The sequence below is a fragment of the Dipodomys merriami genome, unplaced genomic scaffold (genome assembly GCF_024711535.1).
Source record: "Dipodomys merriami isolate MVZ:Mamm:240054 unplaced genomic scaffold, mDipMer1.0.p SCAF_2661, whole genome shotgun sequence".
Lineage (NCBI taxonomy): Eukaryota > Metazoa > Chordata > Mammalia > Rodentia > Heteromyidae > Dipodomys > Dipodomys merriami.
Window position 1 is genome coordinate 12,721 of NW_027204117.1, and position 27,384 is coordinate 40,104.

Below are 27,384 nucleotides of genomic sequence, written 5' to 3' on the forward strand. Positions count from 1 at the left end.
TAAGCAAAAAGAACAAAGCCAGAAGTGGCACTGTGGCTCAAGTGGTAGAGCGTTAGCCTTGAGCTGAAGAGCTGAGGGACAGTGCCCAGGCCCAGAATTCAGGCCCCACGACCGGACCCCCCCTCCCCCAAAAAAATACACATAAATTCTGACTGGTACTTTTTTTTTTTTTTTTTTTTGTCAGTCGTGGGGCTTGAACTCTGGGCCAGGGCGCTGTCCCTCAGCATTTCAGCTACCGGCTAGCTCTCTACCTCTTGAGCTACAGCACCACTTCCGGTTTTTTGGTGGTTTATTGGAGATAAGAGTTTCACGGACTTTCTTGCCTGGGCTGGCTTTGAACCTCAATCCCCAGATCTCAGCCTCCTGAGTAGCTAGGATTACAGGCATGAGCCACTGGCGCCCAGCTGACTGGTACTTTTGTAGATATATTTTCTGGAGTCTGGAACTACATAGTAGCACCAGGCCAGATTCCGCCTTCTAAAGATGCTACAGTGATGCCAGTTTTAAATATTTTTTCTACAGCAATATACTTTTTTTTTTTCAAATTTTTTATTGTGATTAAGTGGTTACATAATTTCCCAATTTTCACAGTACCACAGTACTGTGGGATAGTGATGCTTAGTTAAAGTCACAAACACATTCTAACTTTCCTGGAGCAAATTGTCTATCACGGTCTATAACATTTATGAGTTCTATGAGCTTTTCGGTACAGCTATTTCTTCCACATGGGGTGGTATGTACATTTCTTTTGTTTTGCATAGCATCAGCTGTTCCCTCTTTCCCACTTGTTCCCTCCCTCCCATTGCTGCCATTGAGTTGCTTAGTTCATTTTGGTCAGCGTCCAGTGCAGCTGATGGGTCCCGCTGTTATATATTTTTCCCTGATTCCCTCTAGTTCTGTGTCATCCTCCTGGTTGCCCTCCAGTGTGCACATATATACCATACATGTGATCAGCAGCATGGGGTTATTTAGTAGTGAGTCAACCAGATGAGTGGACGTCCTTTGTTTCTTAAGACCTGCTAATTTTGTCGTATCACCTAACATTTTGGATTTAACATCCACTTATCAGGGAGACCATGTACCATTTGTCTCTTTGCTCTTGGCTTACCTCACTCAACATGCTTTCTTCTAGCTCCATACATTTCCCTGCAAATGCCATTATTTTGTCATTTCTAATGGCTGCGTAATATTCCATTGTATATAGATACCACGATTTTTGGATCCATTCATCTGTGGTGGGACATCTGGGTTGTTTCCATATCCTGGCTAGCAATATACTTGTTATTTTTATTTTTTTGGTCATCCGTGGGGCCTGAACTCTGGGTCTCTCACCTCTTCAGCTCAAGGCTAGCACTCTACCCCTTGAGCCACAGCACCACTTTTGGCTTTTTCTGCTTATGTGGTGCTGAGGAATCGAACCCAGGGCCTCATGCATGCAAGGCAAGCACTCTACCACTGAGCCACCTTCCCAGCCCAGCAGTGTGCTTGTAAAGTGCACACAAACACATGTTTACTGCTAACACAGTACTGTGCTGAGTACTCACTGGGGGCTGAGCAGGTGGATGTGACCCTTGCCTCGCAGGGTTTTCTTCCACTGGGGCTCGCCATGACCACATCATAGACATGTCTGTGGCCATGCCTCCAGTTCCCCGTTCCTTACCTGTGCTCATCTACACTCTCAGTGCTGGGCAGCTGGTTTCCTAACCGCTCTGTGCTCACAACTCCAGCAGTTAACCCGACATACCAGGACGGCATCCCTCATCCTCCTGTCTCTCGCGGCCTGCTGAAGCCTGTGGTCTGTGATTAGCGTCGTTATATTGCATAACCGATGCCCCATCTCTGTTCTGTACCCCACCGGCAAGGCCTCAGCGCTCAGATGCTGAGCAGCTAACCAGGACGGAAGAAAAACGTTAACCAGACTGACTTTGCACTTCAGGTTCATGTGTCCAGCCGGTTACCCTTTCGTTCATTAACTTTGAAAATACATTAATTACCTTGATATTTGCCTGCCAAAGTTTGGATTTTATTAACTATTCAAGCTTATGATTGAAAGAATTTGCTTACTAGTTATTTGACATTAACCTTATGTGTTTGCTGTGACCTTACTTTTAAAGGCTTTTATCCTTGGATATTAAAGCCAGGGTAAATGGCCACAGAAGATACAATAAGTAATACTGAGGAGACACTTCTCCTGGGGTGGGGGTTTGTCTGTGGATCAGATCGGAATTCCAGCTTCCCATCAGCTTGTAGGAAAGCGTCTTGTAGCTCTTGGCTGGAAGGTAAGCTGTTTTCTGTCTTCTGGCTCACAGCATCATCATAATTTTTAAAGTGAGGATTACGGAAAACTTGTTTTGTCTTGGTGTATGGAGATGATAACATTACAAAATGACTCCGTACTCTTCCATAAGCGTTCTCTGTGCTGAGGCTGTTCAGTGGGACTGTTTTATATATGTGCATAGGCCTCAAGAGAGTTATGTCAGCCTTCATGAGAGTAGATAGCAGGAAGCGTAGAAAAGTTGCTATTTGATGCTATGTATTAAGCTTTTTGCATTGTTGTACAGAGTATCATGGAGAGAGGGAAACAACTGAACTCTACTAGAAAATAACTGTTAGGTCTATGGGAGGTGCAGCGGATAAGTGTTATCTGTGGTTAGAAAGTACAACTGTGCTTCCCAAATTGCTTACTTGTAGTGACGGCCAATACCCTTTCATTAAAGGAGGTCCTGTGGGCGGGGAGTGTAGTTCAGTGGTAGAGGCCCCGGGTTTTATCTCCAGCATGGCAAAAACAAAAAATGCCAAACAAAAAAAAAAAAGATTCCTATAATAATAATTACTGTTTTTTGCCAGTCCTGGGGCTTGAACTCAGGGCCTGGGCGCTGTCCCTGAGCTGCTTTTGCTCAAGGCTAGTGCTCTACCACTGGAGCCACCGTGCCACTCCTGGCTTTTTCTGTGTATGTGGCACTGAGGAGCACTCTACCACTGAGCTACCTAATTTTTTTCAAGTTTTAACTTTTCTTAAGAAAATATAAGTGCTGGGGCTGGGAAGGTGGCTTATTGGTAGAGCGCTTACCTTGCATGCATGAGGCCCTGGGTTGGATTCCTCAGCACCACATAAGCAGAAAAAGCCGGAAGTGGTGCTGTGTCTCAAGTGGTAGAGTGCTAACCTTGAACTGAAGATCTCAGGGATGGCGCCCAGGCCCAGAGTTCAGGCCCCATGACCGACCAAAAAAAAAAAAAAAAAAAGCAAACGGAAAGCATTCCAGAGCAAAGGTTAAGAAGTACCCATTAACCTGGACACTGAGCCGCCAGCCGTGGGCTGCCACTGCCACCGGCTCAGGGAGTGTGAACGAATGCCTTCAGGACGTCCATGCTGTTCAGCTACGTGTCTCATTCAAGCAGAATCTCTATACAGGGTCCTGCCTGGCAGTTTGGAAAACTGGGAGTATATATTTGATGGATGATGTAAAAGTGTACTGAAGTGTCTAACTTATCTACCCTTCTTCCCTAGGAAACTGAAAATGTCCCTGCCGCTATGCTAGGTCTATAATGGGAAGTGTCACAGTTCGGTATTTCTGTTACGGGTGCCTTTTTACATCTGCAACCTGGACAGTTTTGCTTTTTATTTATTTCAATGTCAGTGAAGTGACTCAGCCCCTTAAGAATGTGCCCCTCAAGGGGCCTGAGCCCCACGGGCCAGTTCCTAGAAAGTTCTATCCTCGCTTTACTCGAGGCCCAAGTCGAGTGTTAGAATCACAGTTCAAAGCAAACAGAGTGGATGATACCGTAGATAACAATAACAGTGAAGATTCGGAAAAAGACCACCTGAAGTTATCTTCTGAATTGGGTAAGTTGTATTTGATTTTCACCAACAGCCACACTGACCTATTTAGGCATTGAAAGTTGATTCCTTAAAAATATGTGTTGCTCAATAAACTAGGAATGAACCAGTTCTTTAATTTTTGTGAAGTAGCTGAGGGTCTGTGATTTTTAAAGATTTGGTTATGAGAGTTATATTGTTTTTTTACCTATGACTTCAGTATTTGATGAGTAACTAAAAGAAACTGACAGGGGCTAGAGAAGAAAAAAAATGAAAAAGGGCTGAAAGAAAATGAAACCTATAAGAGATTTTTTTAATTGCTCGGATTATTTAATAAGGGAAAGAATGGTTCACAGTGACTTTATTTTGCAGGCTTAATTAAAACAACAGAAAGCATTAGGCTTAACAATAAACTTGGGGAAAAATTAAAAAAAATAAAAATAAACTTGGATTACTCATACTTTCATAGGATTTTCACCTAGGAGAGATAAGATCCTGAAATCTTAGTATAAAATAAAAGCTTCCTTCCCTGTTATATCTGTTTAATTTTGAAACAAGGATAGCCTTTGAGCACTGCAACTCCATGCTTCACGTTTTGGCAAATTTTCTTCAAGTGGTTCGTAAGCCAGTTAATTTGGTAATTTTCAAAACTTACTAAAAATGTAACTGTAACTCCTCTGTATATCAACTTTATAAAAAAAAAACAACCCAACTTAATAGAAAGCAGTTTGAGCTGGATGCCGGTGGCTCACATCTGTAATCCTAGCTACTTAAGAGGCTGAGATCTGAGGGTTGTGGTTCAAAGCCAGCCCAGGCAGGAAACTCCATGGGACTCTGTATCTCCAATAAACTAATCAGGAAAAGCTCTGTGGCTTATGTGGTAGAGCTCTAGCCTTGAGAAAAAGAAGTTCAGCAACAGCACCCAGGCCCTGAGTTCAAGCCCCAAGACCAGCACCAAAAAAGAAAAAGCACTTTGATTGTAGAAACATTACATTACATATTAGGTAATCTCAGTCTAAAGGATTGTACATAGTCTTGAGAGATTGAAAAAGCCATAAAACATAAAGGAACTGTTACCCCCATGTTTGATGATCTAGGACTTAATGATTCTCTAATACAGGAAGTGGCAGAAGTGATGCTAATTGCACTTGGACTTTGGTATACTTTCTAGTCTTTAAAGAACCACTTCACAGCTTTACAGTATTAACGGAGAATTCTTGTTTTCCATGTGTATTTTGGTTTCATTTCTTAAAGAAAAATAATATTGGATCCACCATTTTGAGTGAACTTTGTATTTGTCTTTGAAAGTAGGGGAATAAATTGTACATATTCAAACTGACAAACTGAGATTTCCTAAGTGAAATATTTAATAGAAAACCCGAAGAATCTACACAATTACTATTAGAGCAAAATGAATTCTGCAGCTGCAAAAACAGTTGTATTTCTGTATGCTAGCTCCAGAAACAAGCCTAAGAGAGGACTCTAGTTACAGTAGCGTCAGCAAGTACAGAATTCTCAGGAATAAATGTAGCCAAGCGAGAGTGAGACACGGAAGAGTACAAAGCAGTGCTGGAGGACACGAGTGGACGCCAGGCAAGGGGAAGCCCTCCGAGGCTGGCCGGGGACTGGCTCAGTGCTGTCGGATGTCAGTGCTGCCCAGAGCCGCTCTGTTCCTGCCAGGAAGGAGGGAGCATTCATCCTAAAATTAATATGGAGGTGCAAGTCGTGCTGATTACACAGTGGTACAGACGCGTGGTACTCTTGGAACAGAGTTGGAGGACTCATACTTAACAATTCCAAATCTTTTGCACAGCTATAGCAATGAAAGCTGTTTTTATTATCCTGAGGACAGGCATACAGAGCAGTGGAACAGAACCAAGAGTCTAAAATAAGTCTGATGGCATTTGTGCTCAGTTATTTTTCCAGAAGGAGCCTTAAGAGCATTTAAGGAGGAAAAGGTAGCTAGAGAAATAGTTGTGGGGCTTAGTATAGTGGCTCAGTCCTATAACTTTCTATCCCGTCCAGCTTACGTTCCAGACAGAAGGCGGGGGATGAATAGTGTATCTGCATGCATACGTCAGGTGTGCGGCCTGATAAACTCGGTTGCTGCATCCTGGGTCATGCACTAAAATCTTGCTAAAACACTCCAGTGTCAAAGGTGGGGTTGTCCTGCCAGAACCCAGAGTTCAGTGTGCCCCAGTTTCTTTGGCAGGGAAGTCTTAGTTTTCTTTCGAACGTCTGTTAACATCTCTTAGGATTAGTTTTTCTCAAAGGCTTTGGAAATGCTGCAGGAGGCGGTCTGTGAGGAGGGGTGGAAGTGTGATACGGGGAGTTGTGTCTTGCAAGGATGCAGTCTCTCACGGAGTGGGAGAGCAAGCGAGAGCAGTTGTGTTCAGCCTCAGGATCCTGAGGAGATGTGTGCAGGAGCTCAAGTCCTGTTGCACAAGGCTGAAAGCAAAGACTGTGGAAAGGTTTATATGGAAAGGTTTGTCGGGGGTTCATAGAAAAACTTGCTAAGATTGAGGCCTATTGAGGCTTATTGGGATTTAATAATCCAAACTTTTATGGAAAATTATCAGATTTTTTTTTGGGGGGGTCTGTTGTGGGGCCTGAACTCTGGGCCTGGGCGCTGTCCCTCAGCTCTTCAGCTCAAGGCTAGCGCTCTACCACTTGAGCCACAGCACCACCTCTGGCTCTTTTCTTTTTGCTTATGTGGTGCTGAGGAATCAAACCCAGGGCCTCAGGCATGCAAGGCAAGCGCTCTACCACTGAGCCACCTTCCCAGCCCCATTATCAGATTTTTTTCCTGGGTCACATGTAAGTTTTTCTCCTCAATGCAACAAAATAATGTTAGGATTTATGGTTTGCGAGCAGCTGGTGTTTATGGTTAAGGCACCCTGCTTTGCACTAGCTGGATAGGAACTTGAGCTCAACCTCGGGTTACTTGAAACCAGAGACAACCTAGATTTGAGAAAGAAGGCTCTGATGTGACTGTCCCAGGGTGAGCTCAGGACAGTTAGGAGATGATAATGAGCAGCAGACGAAGCAGCCTGTCCCCACTCATTGCTCTAACTGAATGTCGTTGTTTTGCAGGAATGATTTTTAATCAACGTGATCAGGAGTTGAGAGACTTGGGCTATCAGAAACATGCCTTTAATATGCTTATTAGTAACCGCTTGGGCTACCACAGAGACGTGCCAGATACCAGGAACGCAGCGTACGTTCTTTATTGCTTTCTGCTCATACACTTCAGTAACAGTGTGTTTAATATCACTTTCGGAAATCAAGAGGATGGTGTTGGTATTCAGTTGGCGTTTATCACACCAGAGAACTTGAGGTAGATGTAGTGTTATCTGTGAAGCTGTGTGGTTTGAGGTTGCACCAACACAGTCCTAGGATGTACCAGGTCTCTTGAAATTGGAGGTCACATGAGAAAGCGGAGGAGAGAGTGTTAAGCAGCCCGGGCCTTTGTTTTCTATAATTATTGGATTCATGGCAAAAAGGAATTAAGTTAAACTTGAAAAATAATATTCTACTCATCTGTTTTTGTGTCTTTGGAAGGCTTTTTATTCATATAGTCAGTCTTTTTACAAACAAACTTGTTGGGCGCTTTCTACTTGCTGTGTGGTCCTAGGCCCTGGAAGCAAGCAGTGGAAGACTTAGTCCCGGAGTCAGTCGGAGGAGGCAAATGAAGAGACCCGACAGGTCCAGTAGCGCATGAACAGGGCTGGCATGGGAATGGGCAGAACAGGCCCAGACCCCGACAGTTCTGGTTTTGCAGAGAAGAGATTTCCCATGTATAGGCACAGTGCTCAGAGCACTGGAGGCTTTTTTGGGGGGGCGGGGGAAGCGCAGGAGGCATGGGGCTGACCCAGGCCTCCTTGCTGTGCTGGGCAGCCGCAGGAGCTGGGAGGGGCCGGACTTAGGAAGCTGTGATGCTGTGGGAAAGGATTCAGGGCTTTGGAGCTGGCTTCTTCAGTAGTTTCTGTTGTTGCTTGAAGCCAAGTAGCTGATCAACTAGTTAGTGGCGTGACATGAAAGCTCTTTGATGATCTTGAGAGATCATAGCTTACTTCAATGTGTATATTACTGGGCAAAAAAATTTCAAGTGCAGAGTTTAAAAGCTGTGTTCTGAAACGGCTTGAGGAGGAGCCAGACAGGCGCTGGTGCGTGCGTGCTGCCGTAAGCCCTTGCAGCACAGTGAAGCCCAGAAAAGTGTGTTTACAAGTGTTCATCTCAGGCTGGGTGCAGTGCTCACACCTGTAATCCCAGCTACTTGGGAGGTAGCAGTTGGCGAGATTGCGGTTTGAAGCCAGCCCAGGCAGAAAGTTAGCAAGACCCCTTCCCCCTTCTCCGTCCGTCGGCGTGGTGAGATGATTTGTAGCTACAGGTGCAGCCGTGAGGGAAAGATGAGGAAGGCATGAAGGGCCAGAGGCTTGACTCGCGGGGTGACAGTGCCCCGAGCGTAAGCCTAACGGCAAGCAGTCTTAAGGAGTTATCTGCTGGCTGCCACCCTTCAGTCCTGGGCTCTCAGCTTCTGAGTACCTAGGATGACAGGCGTGCGCCAGCACTGGGCAGTCTTCGAGGTGCCGGTCCTCCCGTCTTTCTCCTTGCAGGTGTAAGGGGAGGGCCTACCCAGGCCGCCTGCCCACAGCCAGCGTGGTCATCTGTTTCTACAACGAAGCCTTTTCGGCCTTGCTCCGCACAGTGCACAGCGTGCTGGCTCGCACGCCCGCCCGCCTGCTCCACGAGGTGATCCTGGTGGACGATGCCAGCGACTTCGGTGAGTGCACACGTGTGCACAGAAGCTTTCCCACCAGGGCCTTGGCTTTGGCCTGTTCGTTAGCTGCCCCTGCATCTGGCCTCTGAGATTTTTCTTGGCTTTAAAAAAGATCAAGTTGCCTGTATTCATCAGTGGACGCGCTAGGTTGGAACGCCTTTGTACAACTACTTGACAATAACAAAAATAAGAAACTTAGTAAGAGGAAACACGTTGAAGTAATGTAGCTTTGGAGGATGTCGTGGTGAGGGCTGTGTGCCCTGAGGTCACCTTAAGTAAGTGCAGTAGTGTCTGTCGGAGGGGTCGTTTGATTCCTGGGTACATCCCTCTAGTCACCTCTGCACACTTGCTGGTGCACACTCGCCAGTGCGTGCACTCTCCGTCTCCACACCGCCCTCATGCTGCTCACCGCCTTCCCCAGCCCCTGGCAACCACTTGGCCGACATGGTGCCATGGCCTACATTATCTGATCAGGCTGCCCCCCATTCCCTCCCCCCTCCCCCGCCATCCCTGGATCAAGGCTGGTGCTCTGATGGTGCTGGTGATCACAGAGGCCAGCATCTCTGGTGTTCGCTACTTACTTCACACACCTTTCTTTAGTTGAGTGGACACACACACACACACACACACACACACACAGAGTGAAAGACCCGCTAGTCACACTACTCATCCTGCCCTGAGGTAAACTTGATCAGCAGGGGAGGAAATAGAAGGCATTAGTGACGTGCTCAAGATCCGCAGCTGTGTGGTGCTGTGCTGCAGTGGCTCACGTCTTCATCCTGGCGACTTAGGAGGCTGAGATCTGAGGACCACAGTTCAAAGTCTGTGAGATTCATAGTCCAATAAACTACCAAAAAGAAATAAAAGCTCGAAGTGGAGCTGTGGCCCAAGTGGTAGCGTGCAAAGGAGGCTCAGGGCCGATGATGCCCAGGCCCGAGTACAGGACTGCTGTGTGCATTCCCAGGCCTGAGCGCAGGACTGCTGTGTGCATTCGCGCATGCGCGCACTCCCCGCCCTGGAGCAGCTGCCTGCCCTCCCGTGCTCTGCTCCTCGCGCAGCACAGCTTGGGTGGCGCACGGGGACGTGTCGGCACTCGGCATGCGAAGCGAACACCCGTGCATGGGACCACGCTGCTCACATCTTGGGAGAAACCTCGTGGGGAAAAAATTGGAAAGGTTAATAGCAATCAAAACGTACCCTCATCACCAGTGGTTAAAAACAGACCGTAGCATTTATATTTGCTAAGCGCTAAATTCTAGAATTTACGCATCTTTTTGTTCACCTGTGGCTGTGAGGCTTGGTCTTGTTCCCTTGGCAAGACTGGAGCCCTGCTCAAACCAGCCTCCCAGCGCAGCTTCTTGGGTGGCTGGGACTACAGGCAGTGCTACTGCACTGACTAAATATTTTTTTCAATCAACCCATATTTCCTTCTGTCTAGAAGGAAAATTTTGTGATTTAGTGTGGTTTGTGCACTGTGGAAAGAATTACTGCATATTATGGATTTTTTTTTTTTGGTTGGCTGTGGGGCTTGAACTCTGGGCCTGGGCGCTCTATTGCTTGAGCCACAGCGTCACTTCTGGTTTTCTGGTGTTTTTTTTTTTTTTTGTTTTTTGCTTTTTTAATTGGAGATAAGAGTCTCACGGACTTTTCTTCCTGGGCTGGCTTTGAACCATGATCCTTAGATCTCAGCCTCCTGAGTAGCTAGGATTACAGGCGTGAGCCACCGAAGCCTGGCATATTATAAGCTTTGACCTTGAACTTTTAAAGGTAAATAACCCAGAATTTATTAAAAAAAATTTAGTGTCTTTGGAAGAAAGGCACAGTATTAATTGAGGGTCATATTTGCTATAAATTTTTTTGCAATTAAAGTTATGTAACTAGTCTGAAGCGGAATAGGATCTAGGTAGTTAGATAAAAAGGCATTTCCAACTCATTTTGTTTGAAAAGTGGCGGCGGCCATGTCCATTCTCAGGTTAGAGCGGAGACCTCTTTTGCAGAGCTCAGGGCTGGTGCTGTGTGTCGTCCCCTGCGCTCACGCTCCCCGCCTTCCCTTTGCTTCCTGCCTTCCCAGAGTAAGCTACGACCCTTCCACAGTAAAGCAGAAGATGCTATGTTTGCATCACGGTTTGCTGTTTTGGATTTTAGCAATGGTTAGAAAATGCCTGCTGTGTGGCCTCTATGGACTGAGTATTTATAGAACTCTCTCTTTTTTAGATGATTTAAAAGGAGAACTAAATGAGTATGTCCGAAAATACCTCCCTGAAAAAATTCAAATCCTAAGAAATACGAGGCGCGAAGGGCTGATTCGGGGAAGAATGATCGGCGCTGCCCACGCCACAGGTACAGGGCCAGCTTCCGCGCCCAGGCCTCGCACCACTGTGTCTGAGTGCTCGTGCCGCCTGCCTGAGGCTTGTTCCAGGCCTCGCACGGCTGTGTCCGAGTGTGCTTGTGCTGCCTGAGGCTTGTTCCATGTGGGAAAGTCTCTGTGCGAGTGACCATCCTGCCACCCGAAGCGGGGTGTGCTGGGGTGCACACAGGCGCCGGCCTCGCCAGTCTGCTTGCGTCCTTGTTAATGACTGCCCCTCAAGTAGGCTTATAGCCTGCTTGTACAAGCAGAAAGTACAGCCGAGCTTTGGCGGGGTCCGTAGTGTGCAGCTAAACATAGGTGCGCTCAAATGCACGCGGCATCTTGGCTGGTAAAAGCCAGTCAGCTGAGTGGGGAAGGGCAGGAAGAGAATCGAGCGAGGCCTCGCATGAGGAATTTGGGGAAAAGTTGGGGGCAAGGACGGCGCCTCGGCCGCGGCTCTGGCTGTGGTTGGCGCCGCTCACCACGGAGAGTGGTGCGGGGTAGCCACGACCAGCAAGGGGTGATGAGCACGGTGCTCCCCGTACGGGGTGCCGAGGCCGGGCCCCGAGTAGTGAAGCGTCTGGCCTGTGCTTCGCCTCCTCAGGGGAGGTGCTGGTGTTCCTGGACAGCCACTGCGAGGTGAACGTGGCGTGGCTGCAGCCCTTGCTGGCCGCCATCCTCCAGGACCCGCACACCGTGGTGTGTCCTGTGATCGACATCATCAGCGCCGACACGCTGGCCTACTCCGCATCGCCCATCGTGCGGGGTGGGTTCAACTGGGGGCTGCACTTCAAGTGGGATCTCGTCCCCCTTTCTGAGCTGGGAGGAGCAGACGGGGCCACCGCCCCCATAAGGTAAGAGGGTTCCCTCACCAAGTCGGAAAGCCCCCCAGTCCTTCCTGAGCAAAGACTGAGATCGTAGAAATGACTCCTTCCGTGAGGAGCCAGAGCCGGCGCCCACTAAACACCCGTGTGCCCAGGCCTGTGCGCCGCAAAGCAGAGAGCAACGAGCTGTCAGGGTCTGAAGATTTTATTGTTTGGGGAGGAAGACCTATAACTACAGCATCCTCCCTCCCCCCTCTCTCCTTCCCTCTCCCTCCCTCCCTCCCTCCCTCCCTCTCCCTCTCTCTCAATCTCTCTCTCCCTCCTTCCCTCCCCCTCCCTTCCTCCCTCCCTTTCTCTTCCTCCCTCCCTCCTTCTCCCTCCCTCCCTCCCTTTCTCTCCCTCCCTCCGTTCCCTCCCTCCGTTCCCTCCCTCCGGTCCCTCCCTCTCTCCCTCCCTCCCTCCCTCCCTCTCCCTCTCAATCTCTCTCCCTCCTTCCCTCCCCTTCCTCTCCCTCCCTCCCTCTTTCTCTCCCTCCCTCCCTCCCTCCCTCCCTCTCTCAATCTCTCTCCCTCCTTCCCTCCCCTTCCTCCCCCTCCCTCCCTCCCTCTTTCTCTCCCTCCCTCCCTCTTTCTCTCCCTCCCTCCCTCCTTCCCGCTCTCTCGCTCTCTCGCCAGCACTCCCCGGACTCCCTCACGTGCTCGTGTGTAGCCCCTCCCCCTGCACAGCACCTGTGTTTCCGTTCTGGTAATTTCAGAAATTGGGGATGACGCCATCACACTTTCGTTCCTACTTGAATTTTCAGAAGTGTTTTTCAAATCGGTTTAAACAAGCTTCCTTTTCTGAGAGCTAAGTTCTTTTGTCATTTTTGTTTTATCCTTGAACATTTTCACCAGTTACTTTGAAGTAGCTGCTCATCAGCACACACTTCTATTGCAGGTTGTCTCTCGTTCTGCATGATTTTTTTATCTTGCTGCTGTGCTTGCTAAGCATCCGAGTGCTCGCCTGCACTTTGCTTCTCTTCCACAGGCCACGTGGGCCAATAAAAGCAATGGTCCACGGATGGGATTCAGGAAGTGAGATGTGGAAGGTTCGAGCCCCTGCGAAGGGCACCCTGGTTTGGGCACTGCTGAGCATGGACGGAGTTGTTGGGACTTGCGCGTGCTTTAGGTACCCGGCCAAGCTCCTGGCCTCCGACACATTCCAGCAGCAGCCTCGTGACGAGATGTGACACGCCGCAGCAGCTAAACATTCGGGTGTCACTAGCAGCACCGCGGCCCCACTCAGTGTGCCCACTCAGCGTGTGCGGCTGCGACCTTCCGTGCAGGCCCAGAGACCAATTTTTGTACTAGTGTTCCTGCCAGACCATCAAAAATAATTCTGATTACTGGGTGGATTTCTGTTAACCCTGGCACTTACAGCCTTAGAAAAGTAACCTTGACCTGCGGAGTGCATCGCTAGCAGTGCGGAAGTAGTGAGTGGCCAGCCCTGGCCCGGGGGGAGCGTTGCACCGCACTTTCCTAGTGTTCCTAGTGTTCGTGTTCCAGGACTGCAGGAACGTTTCCAGCCGTGACGCAGGGCACGCGCGGCCCCGCCCCTTCGCGTCAGTACAGACGCTGCTTTCCTTCCCAGGTCACCCACCATGGCCGGGGGGCTGTTCGCCATGAACAGACAGTACTTCAACGAACTCGGCAAGTATGACAGTGGCATGGATATCTGGGGAGGAGAAAATTTGGAAATTTCATTTCGGGTAATTTTTATTTATTTTTGTGTTCAATAATTAAACTTTGTGTCATGAAATATGGTCCTTACTCCTCAGCCATACTGTCTGTAAGTTCTTGATTATTGACAGATTGTCCTTAGTGCATTCTTTGCTTTGTTGTAGTCTTGGCTAATATTGCTGGAGAAAGGAGGCGTGGGGCAGGGTTCCTGACGGCGTCTGGCGGGGTGTGGAGGCCATGTCCCCCCGCTCAGACCCTCGCTGTGCCGCAGGATCGTTCTCCCGGGCTGTGGGAGCATCGTGTTGTCAAAAGCGTTTTCACACATGGCAGCAGATGAATGTGACCTGGTGTTAGAATTTGGCCCATCTTTAGCTCATTTCAGAAGGACATTTTTAAAGGTCCCTCTGACTTTCTTCTGTCTGGCAAGAAGACAGAGCTTGTGAAGTTTCCTAACCACCATGGATGAGGATGAATTCTGAGAGTCCCCCGCCGCCGGCCAGGCCGCGCTCCTGACGCCCGTTTTGCCTCCGCCAGATCTGGATGTGCGGCGGCAGTCTCTTCATCATCCCGTGCTCTCGGGTAGGGCACATTTTCCGGAAGCGGCGGCCATATGGCTCTCCCGAAGGCCAGGACACCATGACGCACAACTCCCTGCGGCTGGCCCATGTGTGGCTGGACGAGTACAAGGTGAGGCCGTGGCCGGCGGGGCGGAGGGTGGTAGGCGGCTGCTTTCTTCCCTTGCGTGGTGAGCTCTCCTGGAGGCCCCTGCACGCTGCCTCCACCCTTCTCCTCTCCCAGGTTGCACGTTTCGCTCACACCTTTCTAAAGTGCTTTTTTTCATGGAGCTAGGTGTGAGCCCCCGCTGGGAGGCAGGCGGTTTACACTTGCATCGTGCCCGGCCTTTTCTCCTGCAGTTCTCCTTTTGGATGGACCTCGTTTTCCTCCAGTGCAGCCTTCTGTGCACTGCATGGGCCGCACACCCAGCTTGCTGGGTGAGAGTTGTGGCTTCAAACCATAATCCCACCGATTTCTGCCTTCACTACTTGTGATTACAGGCGTGTGCCATCACACCTTTTTTTTTTTTTTTTTTTGGCAGTGCTACTAGAGGGAACGAGGGCTGTTTTCTGTTTCTTAATTACTCCTGCTCCCTCATGGGACTCCCTCAGAACTGGGGTGCTTTTCTTCATCTTGTGAACCTGAGGCTTTCTGCTGCCGTTGGACCTTGCACACGTCGGATCTCTTTCCTTATTTCTCTTCTGCTTTAGACAATTTTCAGTTCTGTGGGGTTTTTTTTTTTTGCAATACTAGGGCTTTTATTGTAACATCTTTATTAAGTGTAATTTATATGAGAATTTTGAACATGACACCATCACATGCCTGACAAATACCACTGGCAAGCCCAAGTACGAGTAATTTATGCTAACGTATGTATATCGATATATGTACACATACACGTATATACAGACAGAAATATAAATATGTACACAGCTTATGCTAATCTATGCTTTAAAGTATTGGTAAAGCTAAGTACTTGTGGCTCATTACTTCTATAATCTTAGATATTCAGGATCTGAGGATCATGGTTCAAGATCAGCCCAGGCAAGAAAAGTCTGTGAGGCTCCTATCTCCAGTTTACCAGCAAAAAGCCAGGAGTGGAGCTGTGACTCAAGTGGCAGCACACCAGCCTTGAGTGCCCAGGCCTGTTTAAGCCCTGGTCTGGTGCATGCACACGCATGCGCACACAAGTACTTTTACATGTTTCAGTTTCAATTTTCAGTATGGCAGATATCCATAGATAGAGGCCTTGCAAGCAGAGCTCCTGGGATTGTCAGCAGCGTTTGAGAATGTGAGTTTTAAGATGAAACAGTGCTGAGGCTGAAGTGAGCGGGGTTGAGATGTCTGCCATCAGCCCCAACGCTGACACCGACACCGACACTGACGGACTTAATGCGCGACACCTTCCCACGGCCTGGCAACAGCACGCAGACACCGAGGAGAAAACAAGGCCGCGCCGTTCTCATGAGTAACACATCTTATTCTCGTCTTTTCAAAATTCAGGAGCAGTACTTTTCCTTACGACCCGATCTGAAGAGCAGAAGCTATGGAAACATCAGTGAGCGTGTGGAACTGAGGAAGAAGTTGGGGTGTCAGTCATTCAAATGGTATCTGGATAATATTTACCCAGAGATGCAGATACCTGGACCCAACGCCAAACCCCAGCAACCCATTTTCGTCAACAGAGGCCCCAAACGCCCCAAAGTCCTTCGGCGTGGCAGGGTGAGCCATGTTCATGATGGGGTGTGGTAGAAGGCCCTGGGTTGTCCACTGCCGATGACATCTGGGCCTCAGCGTCCAGATGTGTGAGGCTGCTCCAGGCAGCAGGAATGCCTACAGCGAATGCCTGCTCCTTGCTAAGCTCCTCACTGCTGGGATTCAGGCGTCTTTGCTTCTGGCGGTTGTGTTGGTCACAACCACAGGGGCGGCCGGGCGGACGGGGGCGGCAGCGAGGGGCGTGTGCCGAGAGTCCGCGTGAGTTCCAACGCTCTGCCGGCCAGCCGAGGCTTTTTGAGGGTTGAGCCGTGCTGTCACTGCGCTTCCCAGCCCAGTACCACCACCTGCTTCTTGGTGGCGACAGTTGAGCCTTGAGATTTTGCCCTCCATGCTGGAGAAGTCAAAAGCGAACAATGTGTCGACAGGTTGACTTCCATTCCGTTGCATTTCTTATTGGCATACATGTTTGGCACAGGAGGATTCATCGTGCCATTTCTACACATGCAGTCAGCTGCACCCCTGCATCACGGTTAGCTTCTCCCCTCTCCAAGCTCTCCTGTCCTATCACTTGTTTCTGCGTTTTGTTTAGAGCGTGTGTTTTGGTTTAGGGGTTGCGTTGTGCTCGATGCAGTCTGTCTGTCTCGCCGTCGGGGCCTGGCGCTGGCTGGTGCATGCGTAGCTCCAGCTCGGCGTGCGCATTACCTTCCGCTATGTGCTGTCTTTCCACCTTTTATTTCTGACTTCATGTTAGGTTCTCCAAGATGGCAGTGATGTGTTATGTCCTTCATCTCCTCCAGTACATTAGAGAGCTATACATTCTGTGAGTTAGGCTGCCGTGAAGGCTTCAGTATCGAGCATGTACTAGGGCTGGAACTTGGGGGAAGCACTTTCCATTTCCACCTTTCACTGGTGACCTGTTCTTTTTTTTTTTTGGTCGGTTGTGGGGCTTGAACTCTGGGCCTGGGCGCTATCCCTCAGCTCTTCAGCTCAAGGCGAGCGCTCTACCACTTGAGCTACAGCGCCACTTCCGGTTTTCTGGTGGTTTATTGGAGATAGGAGTCTCACAGTCTTTCCTGCCCGGGCTGGCTTTGAACCGCGATCCTCAGATCTTAGCCTCCTGAGTAGCTAGGATTACAGGCATGAGCCACCAGCGCCCGGCTTGGTGACTTGTTCTTGAGTGCTCACAGATCGCTGGACCTTGGTCTTCCTTTAAAGCAGAGCAATCATGCGCGCTCTCTTTTACAGCTCTATCATGTCCAGACCAACAAATGCCTGGTGGCTGAGGGCCGCCCCAGCCAGAAGGGCAGCCTGGTGGTGCTGAAGGCGTGTGACTACACAGACCCGGCGCAGGTGAGCCGCGCTGCGGGGAGAGGTGGTGTGGTCGCCGCTCGCTGTACGTTGGGAAGGATGGGAGCGGTCGGTCGCCGTAGACAGCCACGCCCTGCGTCGTCTTTGCTTGCCTCTGTCCGCGTTGTTGGACTGTGTTGGGGACTTGGAAGCTGTGCCATTGTTAGAAATGGCAGGAGTCAGCTAGGCGCTGGTGGCTCCCGCCTGTCATCCTAGCTACGCAGGAGGCTGAGATCTGAGGATTGTGGTTCAAAGCCAGCTGGGTAGGAAAGTCCATGAGACTCTTTATTTGCAACTAACCACCAGAAAACCATAAATGGTGCTGTGGCTCAAGTGGCAGGGTGCTAGTCTTGAGCTGAAGAGCTGAGGGACAGCGCCCAGGCCCAGAGTTCAGGCCCCATGACCGACCAAAAAAAAAAAAAAAAGGCAGGAGTCGCCTGCTTCATTCACCGTGACGTTTAATCCACACCGCTTCACGGGTGACGCGGGGCAGCCCCGCAGCCATCTGTCTCGTCTCAGTCACTGTGTGGAGATGCATTTTCACATTGGCCGAAGCAGCTGGGGTGTTGCTGTCATGTGCACACGGCTTTGTGGTGTGCAGTGTATACTCTGAAACCCCAAAGCTCGGCCCCTGTCTGAGGCAGCGGGCTCTGGGCGGCCTCCCGTGCGGGGAGTGGATGGGGCCGTGCACCACCGACTTGGAGTCCCAGACACCCTGAGACCACCCCGGCTCCGGCCTCTTGGCGCTGCCCAGTTAGAACACCTGCATGGAGAGCTTCGGGGGTGGGGGGTGCAGAGCAGCGCCTCCCTTTCTCTGGTGTGACTTTATTCTGCTAAATTGAAACGTTTTCGTGGCGGCTCTCACGTCGAGATTCAGAATAATTCCACTTTTTCTTACACACACACGGCATGTATGTTGTTTCGTCCTACACACGAAACTTGGTTGGTCAAGCCTTTCTTGTGTTCCAGATCTGGATTTATAATGAAGACCACGAGTTGGTTCTAAACAATCTCCTCTGTCTGGACATGTCTGAGACGCGCTCGTCAGACCCGCCTCGGCTCATGAAGTGCCACGGCTCGGGCGGCTCCCAGCAGTGGACCTTTGGGGTGAGGAGCTGGTTTCCGGGCTGGGGGCGAGGCCTGAGGCCGAGCACACTCTGCCTGGAGCTGGTGTGCAGCGGTGGTGGCTGAGATCTCAGTCCATCCTAGTAGTGATTTCTTCTGAGCTTGTGGCTGTACGTTCTGCGTCATAGTCTTCCACTGTGCATCCAAAACCAAACCAAACCAAACCACTCAAAGCAGTAAGTGCGCTTTTCTCTTGCTGCTTTTTTTTTTTTTCCAGAAAAAGAACCGGCTGTACCAGGTTTCCGTGGGCCAGTGCCTGAGAGCGGTGGAGCCGTTGGGTCAGCCGGGCGCGGTTGCCATGGGGATCTGCGACGGCTCCTCTGTCCAGCAGTGGCACCTGGACGGCTAAGGCGGTCGTGCCGCGCTGGTGACTCAGCGGGCCACGCGGCCACCGTGGAAGCAGCACGCGTGCGCGTTGGGAGGAACGGACACCTCGGCCAGGTGGAGCGAGGCGAGGGCCCTGAAAAGGAGGAAGGGGCTTTACAGACGCGCAGGCCATTTCTGAGCTGCTACTAGAAGTTTCTTGTTTAGAGAGGGGAACTAGAGAACGATCGATGTGAACCCTAGAGAGCCAGACTTACGCAGAACATTCAGTTATTGACGCTTTTTTCTTTCCCCGTTGGCAATGGCATGGGTTTTATCTGATCAGAAATGCTTGTCATTTTTTTTTAGAAGACTTCGTAGGAGAAGGTAATTCTCTTCTATCATGTGTTTAATATGTGCTAAATAGGTGATTTGAAAAATTGAACATCTTAACTTCAGGTGTCATAATATTTAAGAGGCAGTTACTATTATAAATTATTTTGATGATTTATGGTACTACATTTAAATAAAGGCTGTTGGATTATTTCGTAGTTTGGTTCTGCTCTGTTTTGTCTAGCTTTGGCCCAGCCTCAGCCGCGGTGGTTCAGCAGATGAGCCTCACCGCGGGGCACCACACTTCCTAGCACGAGCTATGAACTTTCCATATAGGTGTAAATGTGCAGTCTGCAGTGCCGAGGACGGGATCCCACGATCTGTGCAGCGGAGAGAGAATATTGCTATGGGAAGTGACAAAATACCTATGGATTCTTCCTCAAGACGCAGGGCAGGGGGCAGTCCTTCCTCAAGACGCAGGGCAGGGGGCAGTCCCACACTGCCGAATGGACTCTTGATTTTTTTTTGTGGGAACTCAGGCTACCGCATAAGCCACACGCCAGACCTCTTGCTTTTAGTGTGTTTTTCAGAGAGGATATTGTACTTGCCCAGGCTGGCCTTGTACTGTAACCCTCCTGTGTCTGCCTCCCAAGTAGCTGGAACGCATGTGTGCCCCACCACACCCAGCAGCTCACTGTTTCATCTCCAGCTACAAAGCAGTTGAAAAACTGCACAACATATGTGACTTAAAAGGCAGCCATATGGCAGGTTTAAACCCAGCCCTATCAGCAATCATATCCAAGGTAAATGTTCAATTAAAAGGCATACAGGGCTGGGAAGGTGGCTCAGTGGTCGACTGCTTGCCTTGCATGCATGAAGCACTGGGTTCGATTCCTCAGCACCACATAAGCAGAAAAAGCCGGAAATGGCACTGTGGCTCAAGTGGTGGAGTGCTAGCCTTGAGCTGAAGAGCTGAGGGACAGCGCCCAGGCCCAGAGTTCAAGCCCCACGACAGGAAAAAAAAAGCATAGAGTGTGAAGCCCACTATAAATATGAAGTTAAAATGAAGACATTTCAGTCAGGCCTAAACATGCATGCTGACACCCGAGTATGAGACAGTATGTCTCAGCCGAGAATGTTTGGTAATAAGTAATGTGGTGATGTGTTCATAAGAGCATTCATCAAGAGGAAATGATCCAGAGCACATAATACCTGAAAACGGAACTTCTAAAATATGTATGTGCTGCTAAAACTCGACCAGCATGCAGCTCTCCACCCAGCAGTGGAACACACATGCCACTTAACAAGAGAGACTGTATTCCAGGTTACAAGATTCAAAGCTGGGTGCCGGTGGCTCATACCTACAGTCCTAGCTACTCAGGAGGCTGAGATCTGAGGATCACAGTTCAAAACCAGCCTGGGCAGGAAAGTCCAATTAGCCACCAGAAAACCGGAAGTGGTGCTGTGGCTCTCGTGGTGGAGCATGCACTTTGAACTGAAGAGCTCAGGGACAGTGCCCAAACCTATAGTTCAAGCCCCATGACTGACAAAAACAACAAAACAGACAAGATTTCAACATACTACACAAATTCTAGCCATGCAAGGCATACCAGAAATCAGCTAATAAGTTAACCAGGTCATTTGTTTAGTTGCTTATACCAAATCCCAGGAGATAGACCTTGTCCAGGTTCCAAGGCCAGCCTGGGCAAAAGGTTCAAAAGACAAAGCTAAATGTGGTTATGTGCACCTATAGTTAGAAAACCTCCAGCTACCTGGAAATGAACACATTTTGTCTTGGTCAAAAAAGGCCATTTTGCTAGGTACCATGGCTCATGCCCACAATACTAAGAAAGCTAAGCTCTGAGGACTGCAGTTTGAAGCCAGCTAGACAGACAAATCACGAGACACTTTCCTCCAATTCACCATCAGCAATCGAAGTGGAGGTAAGGCTTGCCTAAGCAAGACTGAAGCCCTGAGTTTTAACTCTCAGTACTAATAATACCGCCACCCCCACAAACCTACCAAATATTAACAGAAAATGGTTGAGATCAATAATGTAGATGAACTACTAGCCAAAACAGAGCCGATCACTAACCCAGGACTAAGAATGGCGAGCTCATGACTGAGAAAGGTGCAGAACAAGAGCAGCCCCTACTATCTGGGAATGCAAAAGTGGAAGACTGACAGGTTTCTCACAAATGCAACACTGTCCTCAGGAGTTTCCAGTCACAGAGGTTGGAAACTGAGCCGCACAAATGGAACAAACATGGAGCTCTCTTACTGCCAAGCAAAATAGAAGAAAAGACTTCAGCAGAACTCAACAGGGAGAGCTATTTTAAGCTCATTTGAAAAGGGAGCGAAAGCTGAAGGAAAGTCACGTTGTCAAGCCCCCTTACACATGTAAAGGCTGTAAGGTACCGTGTTAGTCTGCCTAAAGACCCCACGATACCCAACTGTAGAAAGGAAGCCCAGGGACCCCCCGAGGCTGAGGAGTGACCGGGCACTGTGCAGGCTTCTCAGGCCAGCCCTGTGACCACGCCGAGCCGTTTCCAGTGGTGGGTGGGATTTCCTCACAACACGTGAACTCGGGTGAGAGAGTGCCCCCCCCCGTGTACATGCTGCACCCCCCCCCACACCCCACACCATTTTTTTAACCACTTCACATGGGGGCCAGCCATTACCTCTACTAATGTGTGCAACCTTCACATGGGTCATAAAGTACATCACAAAAATTTCCTTTAAAAAGGAACTAGAAATGGAAAACTCATCAAGCCAGAAAAGTGCCTGTGTGGAAACACTACAGAAAAAGCCACAAGCAAACAAGGCCCAGGGGCCTGTGCTTACCTCCTGGGTGGGTCCTGGGTGAGGGCCTTGTCAATGCAGCAAAGCAGGGAGAGGCGGCGATTCCATGGGGAGGGAAGCGCTCGCTGTTTGCAGAATGTGATCTAGTAAGCAGGTACCTGGTGCCGCTCGACTCAATGATTCCCCCTCCCCGCTATGTGATAGTGGAACAAAAGCACTCGCAGCCCCTTCTGTATGTGTGTCCAGTAAATGACTTGAGATACTCAACATGTCATAAACTGGGTTTTGCCCAACTGTAGGCTACAGAAGTGTTCTGAGCATGCTCAATAGATATATGGCCAGGCTGGGTGGATAGGAGGTTGGCACCTACCAACATTTTCAACCAGCCCAAGTGGGCTCCCTGGGCAGAGACAGGAAGCAATGGGGCTAGAACTGAAGATTCGCATCACGGGAGTGTGGCTGATGGGAAGCAGGCGCCAGGAGCCATCATCAGTCCTTCCGGCCAAGAACTTGGTTCCGCTTAGATGAAAATTGCAGGCGTGACAGTTGAGAACACGCTGTGGTGACCTTTGGCCGATGGCAGAACCTCACACCTGTCCGTGGCAGGCCGGCCGAGCCCTCGAGGCCAGGGCGTGGCCGCACAGGACATCTGCGTGGAGCGCGTGATGAGAAGTGTGGTTGATCAGTGACTATTTACGTGGCCACAAATTCAGCTCTGCAGGATGAGGGGTGGCTCTTCCCAGCAAAGTGTGGTAGTACATAAGCAAAGGTAGAGAGAATTCTAGAGAGGCCTCTAAATCTACTCAAAAGAGCAAGGGAAGAGGGTAGAATTCATTCAGAAGGTCTGTCCAATCCAAGACTAACAAGACACGAGGCAATGTTTATAGATGTAAAATATTTTATTTGTAAATGGTGATCTTCTAAATCTGTGTCCACAAATTCCAAAACCCATAACACTCTGTATACTTCAAAAAATTCAATTTTTGCCAACATTAGATACTATTATACAGAACAGAAACAACAAAACCTGGAAGGACAAATACTGGTAGGATGTCAGAATTTGTACAAGAGAAGAAAAATATCCAAGAAACAAATTTCATACAGCTATTTATCAAGAGAAAAATATATACAATTGATTTATTCTGTAAGATAAAAATACATCATGCCATATACATTACAGGTTCCGAACTGCATCACTGGCTGTACCGACAGCTCACGAAAGTCTTCATTTCCTACTTAGCCTGTGAAGTGTCAGTACCAGGATTTTTAAAGTACAAAATAAAAAGCTAACCTGGTTCAAAATGCTGATTAAATTTCTACAAGCAAACACAAAACAGTGTTTTTTTAATTAAAGAAATGTAAACAAACAGTTCATACAAACACGTTTTAAAATTACATCTTCGAAAAACCCTATTGCCGGAGTCCTGCAGCTGTGAGCACAATTGCGTCTCTCGCTCTTGTCTTTTTTTTTTTTTTATTTTTCAAATTTTTGTGTTAAATAGAAGGCTAAGGAATTAGGTTAAGTTCCTGCTACATGATTCTAGTATGTTTACGTGATTCTTTGTGGTCTAGTCAAAACTACTGCTGAAGAAAAAGCTCAGCCTCCATTGGGTGTTTGAACAGTTATTCACAGTTATCACAAATTGTAAGCACAAAAAAACCTGACTGAAGAAGTAGGGATGCAACAATATAATATGAAAAAATTAGTTTAAATTACCAAAACAGCTATAAAAGTTGTAGTCGTAGCATTCGTTTTGTTGTGTAGGAAGTTAGGTGTAGAAAACAAGTACAAGAGACATGGTTTCCAAAAAACCCAAACACTAGGGTGAACTTTCGTTTGTTACATAATTGCAATGGCGTATTCAATAACACAGAATTATATTGTAACATCCCTATGACGTTTTATAAGCACCGAGCTGCTGCGGAGCCTGGGAGCATTTGGTCAATAACTATTTTTATACTGTATTTTTTTCTCAAAATATTTACACATTTGTACAAAGTAACAGGGTTTGTTAGTTCTGCAGGTAACAGCAGCAGCTTGGCTTTCTTCTAACTTTTATTTAAAAATAGCTTCATTCACTTATTCAATAATAAATACAAAAAGTTTCTCTTATTTTACAGAAATCAAAAACTACAATAAACTGACTCATGGAATCAAGTATTTAAATGTATTTAGTGCAAGTTATTATCCCTTAGCTCTAGCCCTAAGGAAGCCATCTCGGTACATTCCTTCATCAGTGGTGTCCGCGGTCGGGGGGCCGCGCATGCGCGCGTGGGGGGGGAGGGGGTCCGCGCAGGGGGGGGCTGCGCGGAGGCCGCGCATGCGCGGGCCGGCGCCGGCCGCTGGTGATGTCTCTCTACATTCATGGGAAGCCCCGCCGGCGGCCGCGCGGAGCCCCAGTGAAAGTTCTCCTCAGTGGGACGAACGAACAACACGAACGACACGGACGAGACGGAGGAGGGACGAAACCACCACGGGAGGGGGGCGGGGGGAAGAGGAAGAAGGAAAAACCAAAAGTGCTGGGCCCTCCTGCGGGCCGTGGGTGGGAGCGGGGCGCGGGGCGCGCGGGGCGGGGCGCGGGGCGGGGCGCGGGGCGGGGCGCGGGGCGCGGGGCGGGGCGCGGGGCGGCCGCGGCCGCGGCGGCGTCAGTTCATCCACTTGCGGCAGTTGACCGCCCCGCAGTGGCACGGGATCTTGTGCTGGTCGTCCTCGAAGTCGAACTTGTAGTCGTAGCAGAGCTGCCCGGGCAAAGACGGGTGAGCCGTGCGCGCCGCCGCGCCCCCACCCCCCGGCCCCGCGCGCGCCCCCGCCCCGCGCGCCCCCGCGGGCCAGACCCGGAGCCCAGGGAAGAGGAGGGCGGGTGCGCCCGTGCGGAGGGGGAGGGAGCCCGCGCCCCAGGGCACTGGCACACGGTGGGCGTGGTGGGACGCGAGCCGCCGCCCCTCCGCCCAGCTCTCGAGGCCGGAACCCCGCCACTGGAAGGGGTCAATTCTTTCCTACAGAAAGCCCAACGGCACGGGGGAGATGGCGGGAGGCCCGTGCGGCCCGGAGGCCCAGCCGCAGGCCGCGGACCCAGCCGCAGGCCGCAGACCCACTGCAGGCCGCGGCACCGGCTTGGCTCAGGCTCTCGCGGGCCTTGGGCTGCTGCGGACCCTCGCCACGGACTCCCGGAGCGGACTACGAGCCTATGAGCGTGGACGCGGGGGCGCCAGGCCGCCTCACCGCAGCCAGGGCCGTGCAGAAACCCACTGGGGCTCTGCACCGCAGGTTCTAGACCCCAGCACGACTCCCTGGGCCAAGCACGCGTGTGAATGACGGCCGGGGAAGGAAAACCAGGCGATCCAGACCACGTCATCCGAGCTGGCGAGAAGCCAGGCAGAGAGGTTGCCATGCTAGTTTTTTTTTCTTTTTAATCTTTCCACTCCAGTCCTGGGGCTTGAACTCATGGCCTGTGCGCTGTCCCTGAGCTGTTTTGCTCAAGACCAGCGCTCTACCACTTGAGCCACAGCACCACTTTCTGGCTTTTTCTATGTACGTGGTACTGAGGAATCGAACCCAGGACTTCATGCATGCGAGGCAAGCACTCTACCAGTGAGCCACCTTCCCAGCCAATGCTAGGGGTTTTAATGTCAGTTAAATGACAGGTATGTGACAGTGGGTCACAGGTCAAAGGTTATAGGGCATAGAAGGCTCCTGAGACATGCAAAAAGGTGTGGATGGAACACTGACACAAAACACTCAGACCAGTGAAGGGCACCCAAGTGCCCAACCGGAAGCTTTTCCAGCTCCTAGCAAGGGAGAAAGGGAAATGGCCACAGGAAAGAGCAGCCGCCCCCCGACGCAGGCCCTGACAGACCCCCTCACCTCTTCTCCTTTCTGGATTCTCCGGTTGGAGCTGATGATGATCTTGTGTCCTCTCTCAAAAGTGACCACTTCAGCCACACAGTTCGGGGCACAGGAATGGTTGATATACCTGCAAGCCAGGCCAGAAAACTACTGATTGTAAAACAACTAGAAAACTTTAAAAACTTTCAATTCATTGGGAAAACATTTTGCTCATTACATTTGTACTTATCAGTTAACTAAACAAATTTTAAATAAGTCAAATTTTAAGAATTCCTCCCAAAACATTTTCTATAAGCCACGTGGCATAGTGGTGTATACCTACAATCCCAGCATTTAGGAAGCTGAGGGAGTTCCAGGCTAGTCTCAGTTAGCAAGGTCTAGGAAAAGTAAATCCTGTAATTCCTGCTACTTAAGAGACAGAAATAGGAGAACCATGATTCAATGCCAGTTCCATGGTCACTATACATTTGATTGTCCAGAAGATTTGGTTTCAAAGAATTAGCCCGATGTGGTAGCTCACACCTGTAATCCCAGCTGCAAGGGAGGCAGAGGCAGGAGGATCATTGTCTAAGGCCAGCCCTGAACAAAAGCTAAGACCCTATTTGAAAAACCAGGCAAAAAGAGCTGAGGGGCGTGGCTGAGGAAGAATTTCTGCCTAGCAAGCATGAGGCCCCCAGCTAGAATCCCAGCACCACTGGGGAAGCGGGGCAGTGACAGCACACGCACATGTGCATGTTTTGAACGTGCAGTCACCGTGAGTCTCGTGAGAACACACCCGGTGTCCACCCCTCCCCTCGCTCCTTGGTGCCTGCAGTGCGGCTTGGACTCAGGACCGCGCTCACTTGGCTTTTTCGCTCAAGGCTGGCGCTGGAAGAGCTCCACGTCCCGTCTGTGGCAGGCACAGCCCCTCACCTTGCAGGCCCTCCTGTGAGTGTGGCGTCGATCACGTGGTCGTTGTCCATGCGGAACATGTACACGCCGCGGTTCTAGGGGGAAGGAAGGCAGAATGAGTGCCAGGGCCCCGACTTTGCATCAGGCCAGGCCTGTGGCGGGCAGGTCACAGGTCACAGGCCATCGGCGGCGCAGCTCAGCAAGGACAGCAGTGCGGCAGGGCTTCGCGGCTGCATACCATGTGGCCCGCGAGCTGTGCAGTTCAGGTGTGCGGGAGGCGCAGGAGGAGACGCTGCGGTTGGTCGGCATGTGCTGAGGGGGCTGCGGCCTACCTGGGACTCATAGAGTTTCTCCTTCCTGTTGGCCACTTCATTGCGAATGATCGTTCCGATGTACTCGATCACCATGGTGTGCTTCTCGATGTCTCTAGCGGCGTACAGGCCCAGCCCCTGCAAGGAGAACCGAGCCCGTTCCTCTGCTGTCCCACTGTCCTGCCACAGCCCCGTTCCCGTGCTCTACCGAAGCTGGGACTTAAGGCCACCCTGTGCTCCAGTCTTCAACTGAATGGTACTTTCTGAAATTTAAAACCCTGGCAATATTAATACCGAGTACCACATCATCAGTACTTTGTGTCTTACATGAATTTCTGTCTCCGCTGGGGGTCAATGTGTCCAGGAAGCCCCGCACCCAGAGGCCCTTGCGAGCGGGGCTCCCTGGGAGTTGGGCTGTGCTGTGGGAGGAGGCCTTCGCAGAGTGCCCGGCCTCATCTACCAGGGCTCCTCAGCATCCTGTCCCGCCAACCACCCAGCTATGAGTGTGGCATCCCGCCCCGCACCCCTCCATTCAGTAAGGCCCAGTGGAACAATGAATCTAAGGAAATAAAAAGAGCTAACTGTGAGAAATGAGTCACTATAATACTGCTACTTTTAGGTTTGGCTGGGAGCTTCCTGGGAGCCAAGGCAAAGAAGAGAAGAGAAAA

At 50.1% G+C, this 27,384-nt stretch overlaps 2 protein-coding genes across 2 annotated transcripts; one reads left to right on the forward strand and one right to left on the reverse strand.

Annotated features, from left to right (window-relative positions):
* The first annotated feature begins 3,566 nt into the window (after window positions 1–3,566).
* LOC138837223 (polypeptide N-acetylgalactosaminyltransferase 11-like) lies at window positions 3,567–19,076 on the forward strand. The gene is given in 12 exon segments (XM_070035963.1): window positions 3,567–3,695; window positions 3,698–3,844; window positions 6,911–7,034; window positions 8,434–8,600; window positions 10,812–10,937; window positions 11,549–11,798; window positions 13,398–13,515; window positions 14,021–14,173; window positions 15,545–15,763; window positions 17,003–17,107; window positions 18,074–18,211; window positions 18,447–19,076. Coding segments are annotated over 12 exon segments (1,713 nt in total). The 5' UTR covers window positions 3,567–3,661; the 3' UTR covers window positions 18,579–19,076.
* Window positions 19,077–24,260: 5,184 nt separating this feature from the next.
* Window positions 24,261–26,854, reverse strand: LOC138837224 (histone-lysine N-methyltransferase trr-like; the record flags this gene model as incomplete). The annotated part of the gene is made up of 4 exons (XM_070035964.1): window positions 24,261–24,406; window positions 25,533–25,641; window positions 26,427–26,500; window positions 26,738–26,854. Coding segments are annotated over 4 exons (393 nt in total), but the record flags the coding sequence as incomplete, so codon positions are not given.
* Window positions 26,855–27,384: the final 530 nt, after the last annotated feature.